The sequence below is a fragment of the Schistocerca americana genome, chromosome X (assembly GCF_021461395.2).
Source record: "Schistocerca americana isolate TAMUIC-IGC-003095 chromosome X, iqSchAmer2.1, whole genome shotgun sequence".
Taxonomy (NCBI): domain Eukaryota; kingdom Metazoa; phylum Arthropoda; class Insecta; order Orthoptera; family Acrididae; genus Schistocerca; species Schistocerca americana.
In genome coordinates this window covers 558,638,262-558,660,485 of record NC_060130.1, presented here as the reverse complement: position 1 = coordinate 558,660,485, position 22,224 = coordinate 558,638,262, and the positions used below count along the sequence as shown (strand labels likewise).

At 42.0% G+C, this 22,224-nt stretch overlaps 1 protein-coding gene across 6 annotated transcripts in view; it reads right to left on the bottom strand.

The window, feature by feature from the left end:
• Window positions 1–22,224, bottom strand: part of LOC124556799 (single-stranded DNA-binding protein 3) — a 382,113-nt gene that overhangs the window by 286,385 nt on the left and 73,504 nt on the right. For all 6 annotated transcript variants that reach the window (XM_047130814.1, XM_047130816.1, XM_047130818.1 and 3 more), the window contains exons 2-3: window positions 18,512–18,584; window positions 6,297–6,358 (exon numbers count right to left, since the gene is read on the bottom strand). In XM_047130814.1, the coding sequence (XP_046986770.1) occupies window positions 6,297–6,358; window positions 18,512–18,584 (135 nt within the window). The remainder of the gene's footprint in view (window positions 1–6,296; window positions 6,359–18,511; window positions 18,585–22,224) is intronic.

Genomic DNA, 22,224 nt, shown 5'->3' with positions numbered 1-22,224 from the left:
GAAAGCAACAGGCAAAAATCAGTGTCACTACCTATTTTTGAAATGCAGGGGGGTTATAACCATACGGCGTCGATATATATTTGGAGATATTAGGGGAGGAAACAGGAAGAATATTTGCAACAGTCATCTAGCGTAATATCGGATACTGTCGCACCGAACACCTGGGGATAAATCTTAATTTAAGCTGTTAGAATCATTAGCTCCCTCTCTAATACGTCGAGCAATCAATTATAAAACTACTTAAACTGTAATTCTTCATAACGCTCGGGAATGCAAAAATCCTATCGTCTAAGGATTATCACGAATCCTCGCATTAACGACCGTCAATCTACACATACTTACGGTACCAGTAAGCCCCACAATATTTTGAAATATCGAATTCACATGCATAAAACACCTTCAAACATCTGATTACTTTACAAATGAATTAAATCACTGTGTTACATATTTTACGTTAAGCATGTAAGCGAGAAAAAAACTAGGAAAGATTTAAAATTGTGCTCAAACTTTTTGGTTGGAAGTTTTTAAGTGTTGTTATTCCCAAATCCTGGATTAATGAAACCGGGTATTTGCCCCCCGAAAGACAATTTCAAACCATAATACGTGTTTTATTGTGTTACACTTTTAACACAGAAACATACCTCTTAAGGAGCAGATTATAACAGTCTTTAATTTTTACATTCGGTCTATAAACTACGTGAAATATTGAAAATCTAATTTTTATTGCCCCTGGAAACCTTAAGATACGGACCTGAAGCTGTTCTGGATTACGGAATAGTCGCTAAGTTATATAGAGGATGACTCGGCGGTGAAGTTACAGACTTTAAGGGATGATGGAGAAAGGTAAATGTATGAATATGAGGTAAGTGAATCTGGCTCGGAAACGACCGAGTCTGAAGTTATACGCGAAAATCGTTCTGATACTTCTGACATTAGAATACATGTACCGGTACTGTTGTAGCTAATATTGTAGGGTACGCAACTTACAGAGATGGTAGTATGAGACGAAACAAGAGAAAATGGCCAGTAAACATGGGCTCTAGACTGCGTACCTTAACAGCTATGAGCAACTTTTTATCTTCGCTATCTGAAACATCTACTCTACCCAGTAAGTGCCAATAGCTCTTAAGGTATCCATTTTGGAGCCCCTATTTAGTGGACATTTTGTTTCGGTCCATACCACCTCGCCCAAAAACAAGTAAACCGAAGAGTTTGCAGTACAGGAGCACCCTCTGTTGAGTTTGGTAACTGCCTGGGGAACGTGAGTGGTCTAAGCAGTGAAGTACAGAAGAAGTTGTGTTATAGTTGGGGATTTTTTTCGTGGTTAGGATGTGGTTCCCTCACTGTGCTTCAGAAAACGCGAAATATGGAAAGATATGAACGCATTTTACAGCGTTGTGTTCTGCATACAGTAGATGGACTGTTGGGAGAGTGACTGATTGTATCAGCATGACAATGCGCCCTGTCAAAGCAGCATCTCTGAGACAAAGGTTTGTGGGCAATAACATTCCTGAAATGAACTTGCTTGCCGTAAGTCCAGACCTGAACCCAATGGAACACCTTTAGGATGAGTCGACTTCGATCCAGATCCCAGCGTCCAATATCACTACCTTCCCCGTTTCGGCTCTTTATGAATAATGAGCAGCCATTCCTCCAGAAACATCCAGATGCCTCATTGAAAGTGTCCCCTGCAGATCTCTAACCGTCACAGAGGCAAATGGTCGACACATCCTAAATTAATGTACGGATACTTCTGGGCAGATAGCGTATTTGATTTGAAAGTACCAACATTTTGTTTGTGATTATAATCCTGCCAATTATTAACAGTACTGTCAAATAGAAGAGATATAAGCATTGTGAAATTTTAAGTTAAATAAGATAATATTTAAAAGCGCAGGGCATGCATGATAAAGAAACAACATTTTTTTTCTAAAGAGACAATGCATAATATGATTTTCTAAGTTAGGAAAGAGTATGCATGATGACAGAAAGAAAAGCAGGATTTAAACATTTGATCAACTATAACTAGTGCAATACGCGTATACAAAAGGTATAGTGTAGAACGTTATGTCGTCCACTGGTGGCGCTATGTGTTAGTCATTCGCATGGACTCGTCAGCGCGGTGTGGACGGGTAGTACAACACCTCGTTGCCGGTAAACTGAACGTTTGCGGTGAACGGCGAGGACTCTACGGGTGCAGATAGGACTTTAGTTAATGAGCAATTAAGTCTCCAGGAAGACAGGGCGCAGATTCCGTATACCTGTTTTGCAACGATATGCGAAGAATTGCCCATTCATACAGCACACGTACCTATCGCCACTCATAGAGCGCGCGCATCTCTCTCAACGAATCCAGGACAACTGCCTCCAGATATCTGTGCAACCATTTCTCTTTCCTTGGAAATGTCATTTCTTCCAGTCGCCAACTACATTCCAACATTTACCTACAGCAAGGCTTAGAGGCCGTAATGTCACAGGATTTGACAACTCCGACTCCAGCCCGCATCCAGATTTCTACGATACCTTTTTTCCTTGTGTAGAGCTTTTGGTAAAGCGTATCATTACCCTTAGCTGTCAATTTTGTCGCTCAACAGTACATCTCCAGACTATCGCAAAAGCGTTTCCGGATTTGGCGGTCTCTCTGCCGCGCGAGCAATGCACGTCATCAAAGATTACAGAGGCGCCCGCGATGCCCACTACTATAGCATTTGTGTATTTCCCAACGGGACTGCCCATCGCGCGCATATATTTATTAATAGCATTATCATTTGATTTCCTCTTTCTCAATCCAAACGGATTGCCAGCTCCATGTGTGCCTGCAGACGGGTATATAGGTCTTCGCATATGACGCCTCTTTATCGCGAACAATAAAGTTCAATTGCTTCACGAATAGGTAAGGGTAGAAAACTATATTTGGTTAGCAAGCGTAGCGATGCTTCAGTTTCCATGGCATCCACTTTGAGCTTAGCATCAAAGGAAACAGTCCTTGCGCAACCATGTTCAGTGTTAACAGTCGACCATAAATGGACTGTGTAAATTTCCGCGCTTGCTGTGATATGAAATAATACAATTGTGAGAGAAAAAACAGAATCGTTGTTGGCACAGAGGTGTAATGTCGGAAGATCAAGGGCCTGATACCTTCATTAAGCTTTGATAACACTCCGCTTACAACACACTCCTACAACCAGAAACTGTCGGTAGGCACTAGAATGTTACAGGAAGCTACTGCTGACCTTTATCACGATGGCACAACCAGAAAAATAGTTTTCACTTAAAAATGGCATGTTCGAAGGATCATTCATGTTTCGATATTTTTTATTACTATCTCGCTTCGGAATAGTAACGCAGTGGGAGGTTTATAGTAGTGGGTGATTCAAAATGAATACCACAACTTTAGGAATTTAAAACTCTGCAACGACAAAAGGCAGAGCTAAGCACTATCTGTCGGCGAATTAAGGGAGCTATAAAGTTTCATATAGCTGTACATTTGTTCGCTTGAGGCGCTGTTGACTTGGCGTCAGCGTCAGTTGATGCTAAGATGGCGACCGCTCAACTGAAAGCTTTTTGTGTTATTGAGTACGGCAGAAGTGAATCGACGACAGTTGTTCAGCGTGCATTTCGAACGAAGTATGGTGTTAAACCTCCTGATAGGTGGTGTATTAAACGTTGGTATAAACAGTTTACAGAGAATGGGTGTTTGTGCAAAGGGAAAACTTCTGGACGGCCGAGAACGAGTGACAGAGCACTTCATCACTGGCCTCCAAGAAGCCCTGATCTTACCCCCTGCGATTTTTTCTTATGGGGGTATGTTAAGGAATGGTGTTTCGGCCACCTCTCGCAGCCACCATTGATGATTTGAAACGAGAAATAACAGCAGCTATCCAAACTGTTACGCCTGATATGCTACAGAGAGCGTGGAACGAGTTGGAGTATCGGGTTGATATTGCTCGTGTGTCTGGAGGGGGCCATATTGAACATCTCTGAACTTGTTTTTGAGTGAAAAAAAAACCTTTTTAAATACTCTTTGTAATGATGTATAACAGAAGGTTATATTATGTTTCTTTCATTAAATACACATTTTTAAAGTTATGGTATTCTTTTTGAATCACCCTGTATTACAACACAACTCTACGAGACGCTTGCAACCACTGTAGTACAGGAAAGCGCAGTCCGGCACCTGAAAAATTTCCACGGACGCAGAATTTTTATCTGAAATAAGATAAAGTTGACGGCACCAACCGATAAGAAGGCTACTAAAAAGCGCGAGCATGTTCCAGCATAGCTTATAAAACAAGCGCAGAGATAACGCTTTCTTGCGTGGGCTATCTGTCCATACTAATGACGGGCTTGCATGAAAAACAGCGCAAGTGGTTCAGAAAATTTAAAGACTTCAGGTAGTGTTTTTCCATCTTTGTTGTTTTCTTAATGCGTAGCCTCAATGCGCGTTGCATTAGTCAACATTCGGGCGAGAATATCTTAGTGTTTTCGAAGAAAACTGCCAGTACTTTCCTCTGTTTCTCGCACTCAAACTAAACTATTCTAAACTCACGTAAAATATTTCGAATCCTGAAAGTTTCAGTTAAGTTTTTAGAATAATCCTTTGCTTCTGATGGGAATCTTATTTTTTCATCTCTATTAATGCAAACGCTTTACTCAAGGGCCAAATCTCATTCCGCTGGACACGGTGAGTGCAGCAGTCGCTAACTTACAATCTCTAGGGGGTCTCCAGCTTATAATCCCCCTATTCTGATTGTTCCAGTATCCTGAGTATCAACTCAAGACTCATGAGTCACTTCTACAAGAACTAACGAGCGTATGGTCTGTACAAAATTTTCAGAAGTTGTGATATTGCCTTGGACTCCGCAAAGTTAGGGTAAGTTTTCAGTAAGTTACTACCTGCCTACCAGGAATGACTTAGTATTCCACGTGAAGGATTGTTCACAACCGAAAACTGCCAACTCTGCTTTTGTTTCCACATTATATATAATGTGGAAAGTGTCATTATTAAATAAGAAGCAGTAATGCCACCTACTTAATATAAGACGAACTATGATTTCAAGGCGTGAATAATTGCTACGGTTTTCGAAAGACAGCATTGCCACTCGACGACGTAAACTAGTTGCCAACGTTGCACGGTATATCTAACAAATATTTTGTGAACGTACAAATTTCGGAACCCATGTTCAACTCCGAGCTTCGTTCGATAGTTATAGATGCAAAGAAATGGATACGGCTTTCAACTGGACCACGTCTCATACAGCACAAAGACTCTTCAAAACCAACTTTGGTTTCATGCCGTATTTAACACTTCAGAGTCAGATTCACGGAAACTGTATGCCCTCTATGTCTAGAGTTGCCGTACTTGTGTCTTGCCACAAAGTCATTTTTTTTTTTAGCAGAATAAAAGTAGTGGGCGAAATGAATCCGTCAGTACCCCATTCATAGAGTTCACTATTAATAGGGGCTTCCATTGTTTGATATTATCTAGACATCTTCAGAAAATGCTGTATCTTTATTGTTGGTTCGTTCTGAATCATTTTTCCTCCTTTCAGATTTTAAGAAAGCCTGTAACACATTAACACTTTGTTAAACGACACGGAAACACGACAAATCTAATAAAAATGCGACTACGTATACTTCGTTTCTTTCTAGTTATGTGAGCTATTTATTACTGTATAGGATTGACTTCTAAAACTCAAGATCTCATTCCTATATAACGACCCCAAAATTTATCTACCTTGTTTTAGGATCCAGTTAATACCCGAATCGCTTCTGTGAAACTTTTAGTGAAACAGCGGAAGTAAATACAACTGACATGATGACACACTTGCTTCATTATTACAGTTCTTTGTAAAACTGCACTACAGCGAAAACAACCATGATCCATAGTCGAGTATGTTTCGTACTCTTTAGTTTGGGATGGATCCTTCCAGTCTTAGAGGACGCAGACCATACACAGAAGCATTTATTTACTTAAATTATTTATTTATTTATATTCTAAATACCATCAGCATGTTGCTTCGCATGCATATCAAACCCCATGTTTCCAGAAGCGTGGTCTCTTTGGTTTCCAGATTAGATAGGAATTGGCTACACATCTAATGCTTATTCACTCATTGTTAACTGCAGTGCCAGTGGAGCACAAAGTATGCAGCCGATTGTTTCAGAATACGGTACTCGTTGACAAGAGCTCACCCTATTGGAAACATGACATTTAATTGCCGCGAAGTTCTTAACCATGCTCCCACTTTTCAAATTCCGTAAACCTTACCACTAATGAAGAAATATGTACTCACCACCACCACGAATGCAGAAACCCAGGAGGTTCGCCTAGCGTTATGTTTTTCTCCCATCGGATCTGGAAAACAAGAAGAGAGCGTTAGCAGGGGCCGCCAACCCACGCTCAAAACCTGTATTGATTTTTGCGGACGCGCAGTCCCTCGCCAGCTGGCTGTCTGCAGGGGTGCTGCCCCGGCCTCAGCTGCGCCAGTCACAACTGCGCTCGTACAAATACATCACTTACCACTGCCACTGGAAAGGTGTTGTCTGAACTGAGTGTTTATCAATTCTGTATTACGTATCCTCCTACAAATTTTGAAAATGCTACAATAATTCAGAAGGTCATTAATTCTTTATCATGGCTTGACGAAGGCATATTTAAACACCTAGGAAAAATTTCGCTATTAAAAATTACTTGAAAGTCAAGCTCAGTTAAACAACATTGTATAATGTGAATGAAAAACACGAAGGCGAATCGCAGTTTTACATTTTATATAGACTGACGGAAAAAAAATCTCAACACATGCGACATAAACGAAAGTTGGTAGATGGGTTTCTACCCATCAGGTTTGCTTTAAATACACGCGGAATCATCCATGCATTCAGTTGCCGTTTTTCATGCTCACTTTGATTGGATTGAACATCGACCTGCTTCTCCGCAGTTTCGTGATACCACGGGGGTAGATTCCTATTGCTCCTGGTCTTCAGCGCCCCATTAACACTATAGTATTAACGTTCCCTTTAAATGTTTACGAAATTTTACTTTTTACGGTAGACAGCGGGAAGCATTCCCGATGTTTATGCAGTTCTTTTTGGGAAATCCTGTGTACGATTCATATTAACAGGGTGCCTTTGCTGGTTGAAAACCTTAAATGTAACCTAAATGACAGAATATCCTGTCACATAATTTCAAATTAACTGTCGTTAAATTCCTCTATTATTGCTCCAAGATGCTATTTGTAAATTCCTTTTAATACTGAGTTACTACCATGTGCTTTAGAGTGTCTTCTCCGTTTAAAAGCTGTGAACTCACTGTCAAATATATCATGGATTATGGAGTGAATCTATGATCAGACTGCTGCATCGTAACCCAGCATGAGCAATTTTTAGAACAAAAACGTGATTGGAAATTACGTTTTTCCTCATGTTTGTATCCTGCCCTTGACGAGCCGAAGAAACCGTTAACTTTGGAGCAATCCGATTTTCTCTACGAGTCATATTTGACTCCTGATTGCCATGGAAGGCATTTATTTCAAGGACGACGTGAGAACACTCAGTTCATCTGGGAAACGCGAAAACGTTGTTCTTAATGTTTGAAGGCGATATGAACTGCGGTCTGCCGACCGAAGTGGCCGCGCGGTTCTGGCGCTGCAGTCTGGAACCGCGAGACCGCTACGGTCGCAGGTTCGAATCCTGTCTCGGGCATGGATGTGTGTGATGTCCTTAGGTTAGTTAGGTTTAACTAGTTCTAAGTTCTAGGGGACTAATGACCTCAGCAGTTGAGTCCCATAGTGCTCAGAGCCATTTGAACAATTTGAACTGCGGTCTGGTAAGTACAATCCAAGAAAGTTTATAAACGATGGCAAGCAAACATTCGCCCTGGTTTACTGGTGACATTCGTAGAATATTCCGAAATCAAAGATTACTACACTATCGCTAGGAGAGGGACTGCAGGGATGCTAACAAAAAAAGTTAATCTTAAGAAGGGCTATGCGTGAAGCATAGAATAGTTTTAAGTCAAATCCTGGGGAAAGATTTACCAGAAAGTACTAGGAAATTCTGGTCATTCGTAAAGTCAATGAACAAATCCAAACCTTCCATTCAATATCTCGTGGATCCGTCCAGTGTCGAAACTGAGGACAGCACAAAGAAAACAGGAATTTTCAATTCCTTACTAAAACATGTATTTACTAAAAGTATAGGCATACTAACCTACCAATGCTACACCGCCGCACACTTACAAATTGGCTATGGCGGCATCAGCATCCCTGGCAATGATAATTGAACTATTAGGGCAAGTCAACTGAAGACGACACAGTTGGCAAAGAAGTATGTGAACTGTTTATTAATTCAAAGTAATCGCCATAACTTACTGCATTTGTCCCGCTGTGAGGCAAGACTGTCAATGCCTTCACGGAAAAATGTTTGCGGTTGTCTGCAGAACCACGATTTTACTAATGCGCGCACCTCTTGGTCCCATGTAAATCACACCACAAATGTCTTTCTTCAGGCCTCCAGAAATATGGAAAACACATGGGGAGAGATTGGGACTGCATGGGGGATGTGTATGGGCTTCCCAACAAAACTTTTTAGTCAAAATGACAGGCACACCAGCTCGAAGAAAGTCATTATGACTTTTTTCTTAGACTGCAGGGTCCTGCTGCTCGTTGACTTTGTGAAACACTTAGAAAAAACAGAAGCGCGCCATTAAATCCAAACCGCCCACGAATGTTGACGGACGGCATTCTGTTGCAGGATAACGCCCGCGTATATGTTGTCAAGGCTGTCTCGAATACGCTGCAGAAGTTACACATCCTCCATGCAGTCCCGATCTCTCCTATTGCGTTTAACATATTGTTGGAGCCCTGAAACAAAGAGGTGCATGCCTGGGTACAATCATGGTTCCGTAGGCAACTGCAAACATTTTTCTACGAAGGCATTGACCGTCTTACCCCACTGTGGGATAAATGTAATAGCAGTTATGGCAATTACTTTTGAAATAAGTTTCCTTCTTTTTTTTCCGTATGTCTCGTTTTCATTTGATTGCCCCTAACTGATAAAGGGAACAAGTCACTTGGACTTGAAGGAATTCCAATTTGATTTTACATACAATACTCCATGGAACCAGCTCCTTTGCTAGCCCATAGTTACAATCACGTGAGCAGCGAGCACTCCAGTGTGACTGGAGGCTCTTCTCCAGGTCGTTCTTGTACACAAAAAGGGCAATAGATAGGATGAACAAAATTTTAAATCAACACTGGTAACGTCCTTCTGTTGCTGGATTATAGAGCAGACACACTATCAGATCAAAGGTATCCGGACACCCAAATGTAATGCTGAACTGACCATTCAGTATGACGAAAGGGGAACCCACCAGTATGAAAGGAGACAGGGAGAAATGTGTGTTAACAGTAGAGAAGCAATAACAGCAGAATGGTCTGTCAGGAGAGCTCAGCGACTTAGAACGTAGACAAGTCATTGAATGTCACTTATGTAAGAAATCCGTCAGGGACATGTCAACCCTTCTAAAGCTGCCCATGTCTACTGTTAGTGACGTGATTGTGAGGTGGAAACGCTAAGGAATGACCACGGTTTAACCAGGACCACGAAGATGTCATGTACTGATGGACAGGGGCCATCTAGTATTGGAGAATGTGTTGTAAAAAATCAAAAGAAATTAGTGGAAGGAATCACGCTTGAGTTCCAAAGTGCTACCAGCAGTCCAGCTAGCACAATGAATGCGTAGGGAGTTAACGCTACATGCAGAAGGATATGAACACATTTTACAAAAGAGTGTACTGTGTACTGCAGAGTAACAGTTCAGAGATGATGACTGACTGTATCAGCCTGACACTGCACCCTGTCGAAACAGGGTCTGTGTGACAGTTATTTGTGGACAGTAATATTCCTGAAACAGACTGGCTTGCCGAGAGTCCCAACCTGAGCCCAATGGAACACCTTTGGGATGAGTCAGAATGTCAACTTTAATCCTGGTCCTAGCGTCCAATATCACTACCTTCTCTGCTTTTTGGCTCTTGAAGGATGGAAGGACAGTCATCCCTCCAGTGATATTTAGACACCTCACTGCCTGTGTCCCCAGCAGACTTCCAGCCGTCAAAGGTGAAGGGTAGGCACACACCATATTAATGTCCACTAATTGGGTGACCAGGCACTGTTAATCACATAGAGCAAGCACAAAAATTATTATGATGCTCAAAGAAAACAAGTACATCTCAGAGAATTGGCACAAATTTAGAAAAACAGTTATGTGCAACACAGCTTGTTCCATTCATGGAGGTCACCTTGAAAACAACAGACACAGGTGAAAAAAATAGGTTTCTTCTCTTCAGATTTTAGTACCACATCGTAAAAAATCTTCAGCTAGTAACCAGGATACGATTGCATGAAGTATCTTCACAAAAATATGATTGGCTGGAGGAATATTTCACTAAACAAGTCCAGTACATTGTACGGATCAGTGAATGTTCCACAGAGAATAAAGTACAACTGAGTGTCCCCAAAGAAAGAATATTGTTAGTTCTAATATTTTCAATATCTGTAAATCATTTAACCGGCAGCACTGTAAGTTTGTTTGCCAATGATGCAGTAGTGGATAGCAAGCACTATCACTGGAAGATCCTATGGAACTGCAGGAAGACCCTGACAAGAATTCCACTTCATGTAATGTCTGGCAGCTGACCTCAACTGTGGGTAAATTTTACATAATGTCTGTAATAAAGTGAAAGAGCAGTGTAATATCTAATTACACGGTTAGTGGTGAACACCTTTATCCCTTCACATTATGAAGTATTAATGGTAATATTAAGAAACAATATGAAGAGGGACAATCACGTGAAAACTATTAGGGAGGCCAAATGAAAGACAGATTCGTTGGAAGGATTTAGGTGAAGTATGGCACATCAAATAGAAATTGCTTTAGTGCAGACAATTCTTGAGTAGTGTTGCTGTGTTTGGTGTCCATCTGAAGCAAGTATGTCAGCACATACCAAAAAAATTCAGAGGCACACTTATATAATCCTAACAACTCAGTATGGCTCATATTATAGTGTAAGCATAATGCTTGGAGAGCTTAATTGGGCAGCTTTGGAATAAAGATGAAACAGTTCTCACAAAACCCTTTTGGGTAAATTTAGAGAACTTATATGTGAAGATAACTGTTCAACCATTATGCTGGCACCAACATATATCTCTTAGGGATCACGAGGAAGAGGTGAGAGAGATTACAGCCTGAACAGAGGCATTTACACAGACATTTTCACCTCACTCAATACAGGAATGGAACAGGAAGGTGTGGAAGATCACAGTGCCCTAACGATGTCTGTAACTCTCATCTATACCACAGAAGATAGTGATGTCTCACTGCATACTGCAATAATGAATGGGAGTTGCTGGTGAAGCCACAACCTGTCTCCCAGCTTCACAGTGCCACCACAAAGGCCGATATACAGCTAAGCAGAGAAAGGCTAAGCCTAGTTTGTAATGTCTGATCAAGAAGACTGCATCTATTTAGGACACAAGTTACTCATGTCTTGGATTGAACTGTCACTGTAAACTTTGCACTTCCAGAGAAGAAGTAAGTAAATGTGCATATCAAGTGCTGCTTTAATATCCAAAGACAGTTACAAATATTCAGCACATGCCTTTGGAAATGGATTTTATTAAGTTAAGTAAATAAAGTGAACTAATATTTCATATGTTGTAGTTACACACCACAGTCTCCCATACCAATCAAAGAAACCACAGTTATACCGGACGATTGCAGTTTCAACAGGACATAACAGAAAGAAAATTTATAGTTCTGGTATGATGTAGCCTTCACTTTGCACTGTACAGTGGCTTGCAGAGTATTCATTTAGATTTAGATGTATTAGGAAGTTTAATATACGTGCATGAAAAATTAAAGGAATAGTAGTGAATTTTTCCCAAGATTTGTGTGCGGCATTTAAGATCAGTAACTATTGTAAGGAAGTTATTTCTACCACTATTTCCATAGATCAATGAATATAACAGAAATACACACAGGCCTAACACATGTTATCAGAATAACAAAAGCAGCCACTTTGTATCTGCAGTGACAAAGTATCTATTGTTGCCTGTGGTATTTCGGGTATAATTCATTGTGACAAATTAATTTGTTACACCCCTACAGAGATAAATGACAGGAAAGATGACACTTAATACAGAGGCCTCAGCCTAAACTTTACTATAGATACAACAAGGTGCAGAACTAGAGATTATTGAAGACTGACAGCTTTAAAAGGAAATCTGTGTTGTTTACATTTAACAACAGTGGTGAGGCATATCAACTTGTTTGCATCAAAAAACTTACTGAGAAACAACATGACCTAGATTAATGTTTGCATCGAAAAACTTACTGAGAAACAATATGACCTAGATTAATTGCATTTTCTCTGATAAAAAAATCAGCCTCAAGCAAAAGTAATAAAAACACAAAACCCTACACTGCACCCATCATCATAGAGCCACGGTGATACAGTTGGCAGACACACATTTAATACTCTCCTTGTTATCCAGCAACAATGCGCTCTGCACAAGCCAGGGACAATCTGTAAAAAAAGTAACTAGCCAAAAAAACTCTTCTTCATACACTGTTCAGTACTAACACCTTCACAAGTCTAATAGACACTTCTCCCACAGTAGCTAGGCAGTTTGACCAGGCTGCATTGATGCCATTTCTGATGTTTTGTGCATCATTTCAGATATTTTCAGCTGAGTTGAAGTCCTGTGAGTTTGCAGGCCAGGCCAGGTCTGCGACTGCTCCTCAATGTTCTTCATGCAAATGCTTTCAGTACAGAGAATGAAGGAGTTGTCATTTTTGGCTACAGAGCAGGTAATGCTTTGATCCCCATTAAGATGACAGACAAATGCAAACATTTGATATTCTAGCTGCCAGTAACACCACTCCTAGAACTCATTGATACAGGTGTCAACCGCTTCTTCTCAACCTGGTGGATCTAGGGTTGTTTGTGTAGCAGTGTTAATCTTTGGGCTTTGCCTACAGCTGTGTTTTTATATGTCTTTACGTGTATATGGATTGGACTTCTCTTTGTGGTACTGTTATCTGTGTGCAGTTTCTCTGTTTTGGATTTGCTCCTTCCTTCCAAAGTGCCTCATCTCTTAACTGATGATGGGTCTGATGCTTGCGTGGTGGATGTGGGGGCCACAACTGATCAACAGTGTTGACTTCTGGTTGATGAGCAAAAATAATGCTCTAATGTGTTACATTGTTTTCTTATGGATGTCAAAGTGATTCTTTCATGTGAGCTTCCAGTAAAGGATGACTCCCACTAGGTCTTCTGTTGATAGTACATAGGATATGCTTGTTGAAGATGTCAGTGGTGTTGACATTTGTTTGGTGTCTTCTGATAAAGATCACCCCTCTTTGCTCTTCCCAGCATTGAAAGCTATTCACCATTCTGCAGCCTACTGCTGTTATGTCCTGGTAAGCTTTCTGTAGTCTTGTGTGTACAACAGTTAGCCAAAAACTTGTGGTGATGAGCACCGTATCAGCAGCATACGCTGTTTTGCTGATCCTCTGAGATGTGGGGTTTCTATTGTATGAAATGTACAGAATGGGAGCAAGGACACTTCCCTGTGATAACTCAGCATGGATATATATATATATATATATATATATATATATATATATGTGTGTGTGTGTGTGCGTGTGTGCGTGTGTGTGTGTGTGTGTGTGTGTGTGTGTGCGTGTGTGTGTGTGTGTGTGGGCGCACGCACGCTTATGCGTTGACACTCCATCCCCTACACGGGCAATGAAGGTATGATGACATAAATAGCTGGAGGCGAGCAAGACTTACAATTAGTAGGGTGAGAGCTCCGACTGAACACCTTGAAAGCATGCCACGGTGCCAAACACTGTCAAATGCTTTTGATACATCCCACTGAAGTATTCCATGTTGGCAAAAGCAAGTATCACATTCTGTCCTGGGAGCGATGTCTTCTTCTAGGTTCTTGTTTGCAAGGATGACTGATACACTGTCTTTGATCAGACGGAGATGTCGCTGATTGGTAGTTGCTGAGTTGTTGAGTGAGTGTGGTGAAGGCTCATGGTGCAGAATAATTACGTGCTGTAGCTGCCTGGTCAATGAAAACAAGAAAGAATATCTTCTCAGATACTTTACTCAGTGTTACAGTGTAAAGCCAGTGTTAGCACACCTGTTGGTAATGATAGGGAAGAGATGGCTGTGATGAGAGGTCAACCAATCCCACACTGGCAGACCTGCCTCCAGGACGACAACGTGACAGCAGTGCCCCCTAGTTGAAGAGGACTTAAGTGCCCCACTCAACTGGTGGAGCCCAGTTTGATAGCAACTTCAATGTTAGCCACTTCGTTAGCACATGCATCATAACCTCTATCAATATTACTCTCTACATAGCACAGACTCATATTTATTCTGAAGAAGACTGATTGTTTTGTACGTCGCCCTTTGCTTGTGACACATCTATCAAAGGTAAGTAATTGTATCTTGACTCATTGTAATAAAACTCACTAATACGAGTTGTTTGCCTAGTGAACAGAGTATGCAAGATTCCTAGACAAAACACTCAGCGTGGGTAGCAGGTTTACTTATTGGTACTCACAGTTAGCTGGTTCTGACTGTTCTTTGCTTGTGTTAGGTACAAACATGCTTCGATGCGTCTATGTACTGCTTCTGCAAGATAATAATGTTGAAGAGTCTGGTAAGGCAAGCAACAGTTCCTTCAGGGAGTTACTTGAGAGTTCGGCCATTAATTTTGTCGCATCCTGCTGCCTTGGTTGTCGGTAGAAGACATAAGTGGGAAGTCATCTCACATTCTGTCATGGGAGCAATGTCTTCTTCTATTTCTTGTCTGCAAGGAAGTCTGATACACTGTCTTTGATCAAACAGAGATGTTGCTAGTTGACAGGCTGATTGAGGGGTTGAACATTGCTCTCAAAGGCTTCTGCCGAAGTATTTGCCTTGTTTGCTTGTGTGTCTGCTGGTCACCAGGGTGTGGTATATGGTGGAAGTCTGTCTGGTGAACGCTCTATGATCCAAGATGGACTGTCAGGTTCCAGGATGCAAACTTTTCTTCCCATCTTCTAACAAGAGCGGTTTGTGCTACAGAAGATTTATGTGCCACTTGGTGGCTGGGTGAAGAGTCTTGTGCTACTCCCTGCATAGATGATTTCGTTTCCTGATGAGAAGGATTACCACAGGACATAGAGCTGGAATAGTAGTACTGGGAATGTAGTTCAGCAGAGTGGTGTGTTGGAGACAGTCGATTACCATATTGTTATTGTTGACTGCATCTTCCAAATTAGTGTCATCAATTAGCACCGCAGCAATACTTCTGGAGACATGTTCTCAGAAGTGATTTCAGTTTGTCTTCCTGGTGTTAAGATGTGGGTGTCGAGGTAGGCTCCATCATCGAACTGGAGGCCACCGAAAGATGGCCTGACGGGAATTTGTGGACAATGTTGGTGTCTAGAAGTCAGTTGATGCTCTTGAGGATGGTTATGTCAAGGATATCCAGATGACTATCAGAGATGGTACATTCATCTGGCCTGAACACTTGAGCATGGCGTCACTTTGTAGCTCACTGTAGTCTTCGTACACCAAAGTTAGTGATGTGGGAATTTCATTCCTGGTTCTTGGCACTGAAGTCTCCAGCAATAAAGACCTTGCCCCAAAGTTGCAGAAGGGCACTTGCACCGTTGACTGTCACTTGTCCCTTTGGCACTCTACACACTGCGACAAAGGTAACTACCATTGGGTGGTTTCTATTATGACAGAACTGACCTTTATAATATCAGTTGTGGTGAAGTAACATGGTGATTAAGTATGAATTCTTTCACACAGATCGCAATTCCTCCACCATGCGTCAGTCTGTTATTCCTGTAATGTGCATAGTTGACAATATTTACTGTTAGCTCAGGCTTCAGATTGGTTTTGATGACTAAACAGACAGATTTAAATCTGATGGTGGGGCAGGAAACTGAAGTTCAGGACGGGAGGGAAGAGACTGTTTCCATCCCACATCACTGTGTGTAGATTCTGCAGTCTTCTAAAGTCGGCCATGTTTGAGGTGCGTCTCCTCTTATATCGGTGCAGTGCTGCATCTGATGGCAGCTTGGTTGTTGGCCAAAATGACGTTTGGCACATTGTCCACGATCGTAGCTACAGCTTATAGCATTTCGTTCATTGTTCAGATGTCCTGAGGAGGGCGGCGAGTTCTGTTGCTGGCTGGTAAGCAGTGGGTTGGCATGTTTCAAGCCAGTTTACAAATGGTGGTGCAAGCTCTTCTGGTTTTACAGGAGCTGCTGCAGGCGTGCTTGTGGTGATGGTGGCTGATGCACAAGCTGTTCCTGTATATCAGTGAAGTGAAGATCGTCCCTCGTGGTGAGGACGTGTTGCTGCGCTGGCTCACGCACAGATGTGGTAGGTGTGGCAGATGCAGTTTGGTCCATTCTGGACTGGTTTCTTCTAAAAGTCCTCGCCTGGTGCATCTTCTACGTTAGCGGTTTGAGTTCTCACTGGCCACAGCGTGTGTTTCCGTGAATCTAGCATCCTCTGCAGCTTGTGGGACAGATTTGTTGAAGTGCCCTTCTGTTGTCACTGAGGAGGAAAGCCAGGAGTGGAATCTTCCGTTCGAGCCACGCATCATCATTCTCTGCACTTTGGTAGTGACAAATCCGATGTCTTCAAGTACTGCCTTGACCGTGTCTTCTGTCGTCTTTATCTGGGTTTCTCGAAGATCAACTCTTCACATCTTGGGTTTTAACTATGGGAACATTAAACACCATATATTCATCGTCCCAACCATGTTGATAACATCAATACAGTCCGTCCCAGTGATAAGCCTAAGCTTCAAGCTGTCCCCTCCAGTGTTTTGCTGTTAAGTCCGACTAACAGATGGCTTACCCTGTTGTACAAGATTCTGTATTCTTCTGGAAACTCAGTACACAACTGGTGGCAGGTTCTGTCTAGCACTGGGTGGTTTTTCTTCTTCTTCTTCTTCTTCTTCTTCTTGTTTACAACTTGCTTCTTTTGCTGGTGCTTCACAGTCATCTACAGCTACGAAAGTGTTTGTTGTATCCACTGGATGGGCGAGTTTTTTTTCCGTGGTGGCCTTACGAAAGCTCCGTCGCTAGCCGTCGAAGAACGTTGTACTCCAGTTGTTGTGGTTACTGCTGGTAGTTTTCTTCCACTAGCTGGAGCAGAAGCTTCTATTTCCATGACTTCATTGGAAGAATCCAAGTTTAAAACCATATTGTCGTCCGTGTGCAAATGCCGGAATGTCACCAAATCGTGATCCTCCTTACTTTTCCCGGTCGTCGTCGTAGCAAGCCCCGCCAGACGGCGACCGGCAGACTACGACGGGACAACAGCCTTGTTCGCCCTTACGTCTGCGACATCGGGCGCTCGAACTAGAACCGGTCATCATTTAAGTAAAACATGGCAGAGTATCTACCGGCGTGCACCAATCTTCGCACACCATCCTCCCGGAAGACTTCCGGAACACGGCGTCGTGTACACGGAGAGAAACTTTATTCTTTTGACCACACGACGAAAGCTGTCCTGCATGAACCACTACTTTTGTGTTTACAGACTGCAACTGGACAGGAGTGTGCGGGTCTCTTGTGTGCAATTCACTCCGAAGTTTGTTTTGAGTTGAGCGGAAAGACTAGCGTTAATGTCCTATAGTGATCTCTTACTTATTGTGAAATAGTTTGTTCATTTTTGCCACGTTATTGGCAAAGGGCACCAGTGAACTGTAAAGTTCATTTCAATCCATGGCTATATCTGTTCGGACTGTCTATAGCCTATAAAACTTCTTTGCCGATAGCTGCATCAAAGCATGCTAGGAGTCAAGAACAGGTCTTTAAATGGTTGAATTCCGCCCCAACTCTGGGCACTGTCTAGTTCGCCATGTCCATGAGCCTCCCTTAACGTGCCCCATGAATAAACGTCTGTTCAGGAGTGGTTGTTGCTGTTTGTTTTCGTCGCCGCCGCCGCCATCGCTTCTGTCTTCCCTTGTCCGGAGACTGGTTTGATCTAGCTCCCCCCGCTGTGTGAGCCTCAGTACTACTGTAACCACCATCTATTTGAGCCTGCTTTCTATGGTCAAGCCATTGATTTCCTCTATAAATGCTAGGGACTTCACTATTTGGACAATTCATTGCGACATTTACATACATAACTCCACAAACTACCCGCACTGCTATTTGATTCTAGAGGTGCTCTATAAGATAATGAAAGAGTAGAACGCCAACTACAATTTTCCATACAAACTGACAAAATGTTTGGATTTGTGTCCCAACATTCTGATGATTGCGACGATACGTGGAAGTATGAGACGAACCAGGTACTATGTGCAATAATATTCTGATACGATACAATTTGATTATATTCCATTTGGCCATAAGAGATTGTTACGAATAGCTGTTACAGTCAGAACTTCACTGAGAGAAACGTTGAAAATGTCTTACCTCTGACAGAAACGTTTGAGCCGCCTTCTGCGCACCAACATGAAGCAGATACTCGTACACGTAAAGAGCTAACCTGCAAAACAAAAGGAAAACATTACTACAGCGGAACAACAGAACAATGACATGCTGCAGTTCTAACGAATTACTGGCGGGCATATCTTCCAAAATTGCACAACATGATGTGATAAAACGAAAATTACCATCTGTGTATCCTAACGCAACACTGCTTTCTACCCTGTAACTCAAAGTGAGAGCTTAAGACTAAATAATTATTTTGTACAGCCTTCACAAACTTTCTAGTTGCACATCGAGCATTACAGTTTTTAAAGACCGGTAACGTTTCCTCAGTTTTGGTAATGGAAAAGGCGGAGAGGTCAAGGTACCTGAAATATGTCTAATACATTGGCTCTAGCTCCTTGTACTCCCTAATGTTTTATGGTTGCTTTGAGAACATGTAATATCTTTCATGCAAAAGAAGTCCAACGGGGTATTAAGTCCTGATAATTTTGTCCTGAAGGAAGAAGGGGGAAGGAAATAACCTTTAGTAAACATCAAGGAACCTACTTCTCCGTTCCCCTGCATCTCTATTTCCAAGTCTTCGTGGAGAGTGCAGAATCGCTAGTTTAAATTTCACAGGAATATGCACCACCAAAAAAACCATAACCTTCACATTAAAGCTACAAGAACCCGATATAAGATGTTATGTTGCCGATTTCTATATAACAGACAAACATTATGTATAATAAATACTTCAAACATAACGCACTGAATATCAAGGGCCTCGACTGATTAAAATAAAAATAACTGAAGAAGAAAATAGTTTGTGTTTGTGTTACGTCGGGAAATACCACAAAATCTAGCAGAAATTTTCCTAGGAAACGAATGACTCGGAAATAAGATGATAAATGATCAGAAATATCCACATACATATCTACTACCGATGACGTGTCTCAGCTGCAGAATTTAGTTCGTGGATGGAATGGATTATGAATTTCTGTAATGTGAGAAAATCAATCGCCTTTTCCTTAACCAAAATATGAAACGATTCTGTAAGTACAAACATTAATCTTGAGGACAATATGAAAATAGCGAAACATAAACTAGAATGGTTGAAAAATGATTTGAAGCCTTTTCCTATAGAACGAGTTCAGTGCCTTGACCACAACAGCAATTCATACAATAGTCTTTCAACTTAGTCTCAAATCTAATAATTTCGTGCAGAAAATCTACTCAGACTTATCACTACGTGGATATGGAAAGGTTCACTTCGACAAGATGTAAGACAATCGTCCAGGAGAAAGCATGTGAACCTTTGCTAGGGAAATAAATGTTTCCGTTGCCAGTTAGTTTTGCTTGTGATACTAAGACGGTGCCGTCCCTGTGGCCACTTATTTTTGTGTTGTGATGACATGTCGCACAGCAATACACCATGGCATTTACGTCACCAAGCAAATACCGGTTTTCACAAATGTGCGAATCTGACCAGGGAGTAAGTATTTCCAGTAGTCCGTCCATAAAACCAGATGGATCTCTGACAGGATTTACATAATCTATAAAACGCAAACATCAGTAATATCCGAAGATACTTCGCAAAAGACAATACTTATTGGAAAACATCCCTTGACAAATACTATGTAATCTAGAGAAACAGAACCATCACAAAACATTTTGTCAGAGTGCAGAGGGAAACATAGAACAAAAAATCGGCATATCCATTAAGCTATACAAGAAAATCACGTACACGAGATAAACGTTGACGGCAGTAGTATCGTTCTGCCATCAGCTGCAAATGCTGGTTCTTTGAAATTCCTCAATAGCATTTGGCGAAAAGGTCACCTTATCCGAAGAATTTCCGTTACATTTTCGCAAGGATCGAACGGACTGGTGACCAATTTAGCAGCACGTCACTAAACTGCTGCTACACTCTGATCAAAAGTATACGGATACCTGGCTGAAAATGACTTACAAGCTCGTAGCGCCCTCCATCGGTAATGCCAGAATTCAGTATGGTGTTCGCCCACCCTTAGCCTTGATGACAGCTTCCACTCTCGCAGGCATACGTTCAATCAGGTCATGGAAGGTTTCTTGGAGAACGGTAGCCCATTCATCACGGAGTGATGTATGGATGTCGGTCGGTGATGCCTCGCACGAAGTCGGCATTCCAAAACATCCAAAGGTGTTCTATAGGACGCAGGTCAAGACTCTGTGCAGGCCAGTCAATTACAGGGATGTTATTGTCGTGTAACCACTTCGGCACAGCCTGCGTATCATGAACAAGTGCTCGATCGTGTTGAAAGATTCAATCGCCATCCCCGAATTGCTCTACAACAGTGGGAAGCAAGAATGTGCTTAAAAGATCAATGTAGGCTTGTGCTGTGATAGTGCCACGCGAAACAACATGGGGTGCAAGCCCCCTCCATGAAAAACACGACCACACCATAACACCACTGCCTCCGAATTTTAATTTTGGCACTACAAACGCTGGCAGATGACGTTCACCGGGCATTCGCCATACCCACAACCTGCTATCGGATCGCAACATATGTACCATGATTCGTCACTCCACACAACGTTTTTCCACTGTTCAGTCGACCAATATTCACGCTCCTTATACCAAGCAAGGGGTCGTTTGGCATTTACCGGCGTCATGTGTGCCTTATGAGCAGCCGCTCCACCATGAAATCCAAGTTCTCACCTCCCGCCTAGATGTCATAGTACTTGCAGTGGATCCTGATGCTGTTTGGAATTTCTATGTGATGGTCTGGACAGATCTCTGCCAATTACATATTACGACCCTCTTCAACTGTCGGCGGTCTCTGTCAGTCAACAGACGAGATCGACCTGTACGCTTTTGTGCTGTACGTACACCTTCATTGTCACTTCACTATCACAACGGAAACAGTGGATTTAGGATGTTTAGGAGTGTGGAAATCTCGCGTACATGCGTATGGCACAAGTGACACCCAATCACCTGACCACGTTCGAAGTCCGTCTAATACGAAAAACTTATGTTTTTGGGGGTGCCCGGATGTTTTTTATCACATATTGTATGTCTACCAGTACTCCGACCAGGTGGTGATCCCAAACACTTCAGAGCAAGTCGCACAAGCATTCTGTACGCGGTATCCTTTATACCCCACACTTTCTCCAAAACTCCGAATAAACTGCTATCTGCCATTCGCCATTCTTACAAATGACCAATGTGCTCGCTCCATTTCACCTATTTTCGCAACGTTACGCCACGTAATTTACTCGAAGTGTCTCTTTCAATGCACATACCAGTAATATTATATTTGAAAATTGTACCAGTTTTTTTCCCCTCCTACCTGTTCGTATTAACTTATCTTGAGCCACATTCAACGTACGTTCTCATTCATTGTACCAAATAGCAACTCGGTCCAACTCATTTTGTATTCCACTATATTCACTCGACAATATTTCTGCACAAAACAGCACCATCATGAAACCAAAGACTGCTGTCCACTTTATCCAACGGATAGTTTAAATGTTCAAATGGCTCTGAGCACTATGGGACTCAACTGCTGAGGTCATTAGTCCCCTAGAACTTAGAACTAGTTAAACCCAACTAACCTAAGGACATCACAAACATCCCTGCCCGAGGCAGGATTCGAACCTGCGACCGTAGCGGTCTTGCGGTTCCAGACTGCAGCGCCTTTAACCGCACGGCCACTTCGGCCGGCCAACGGATAGTT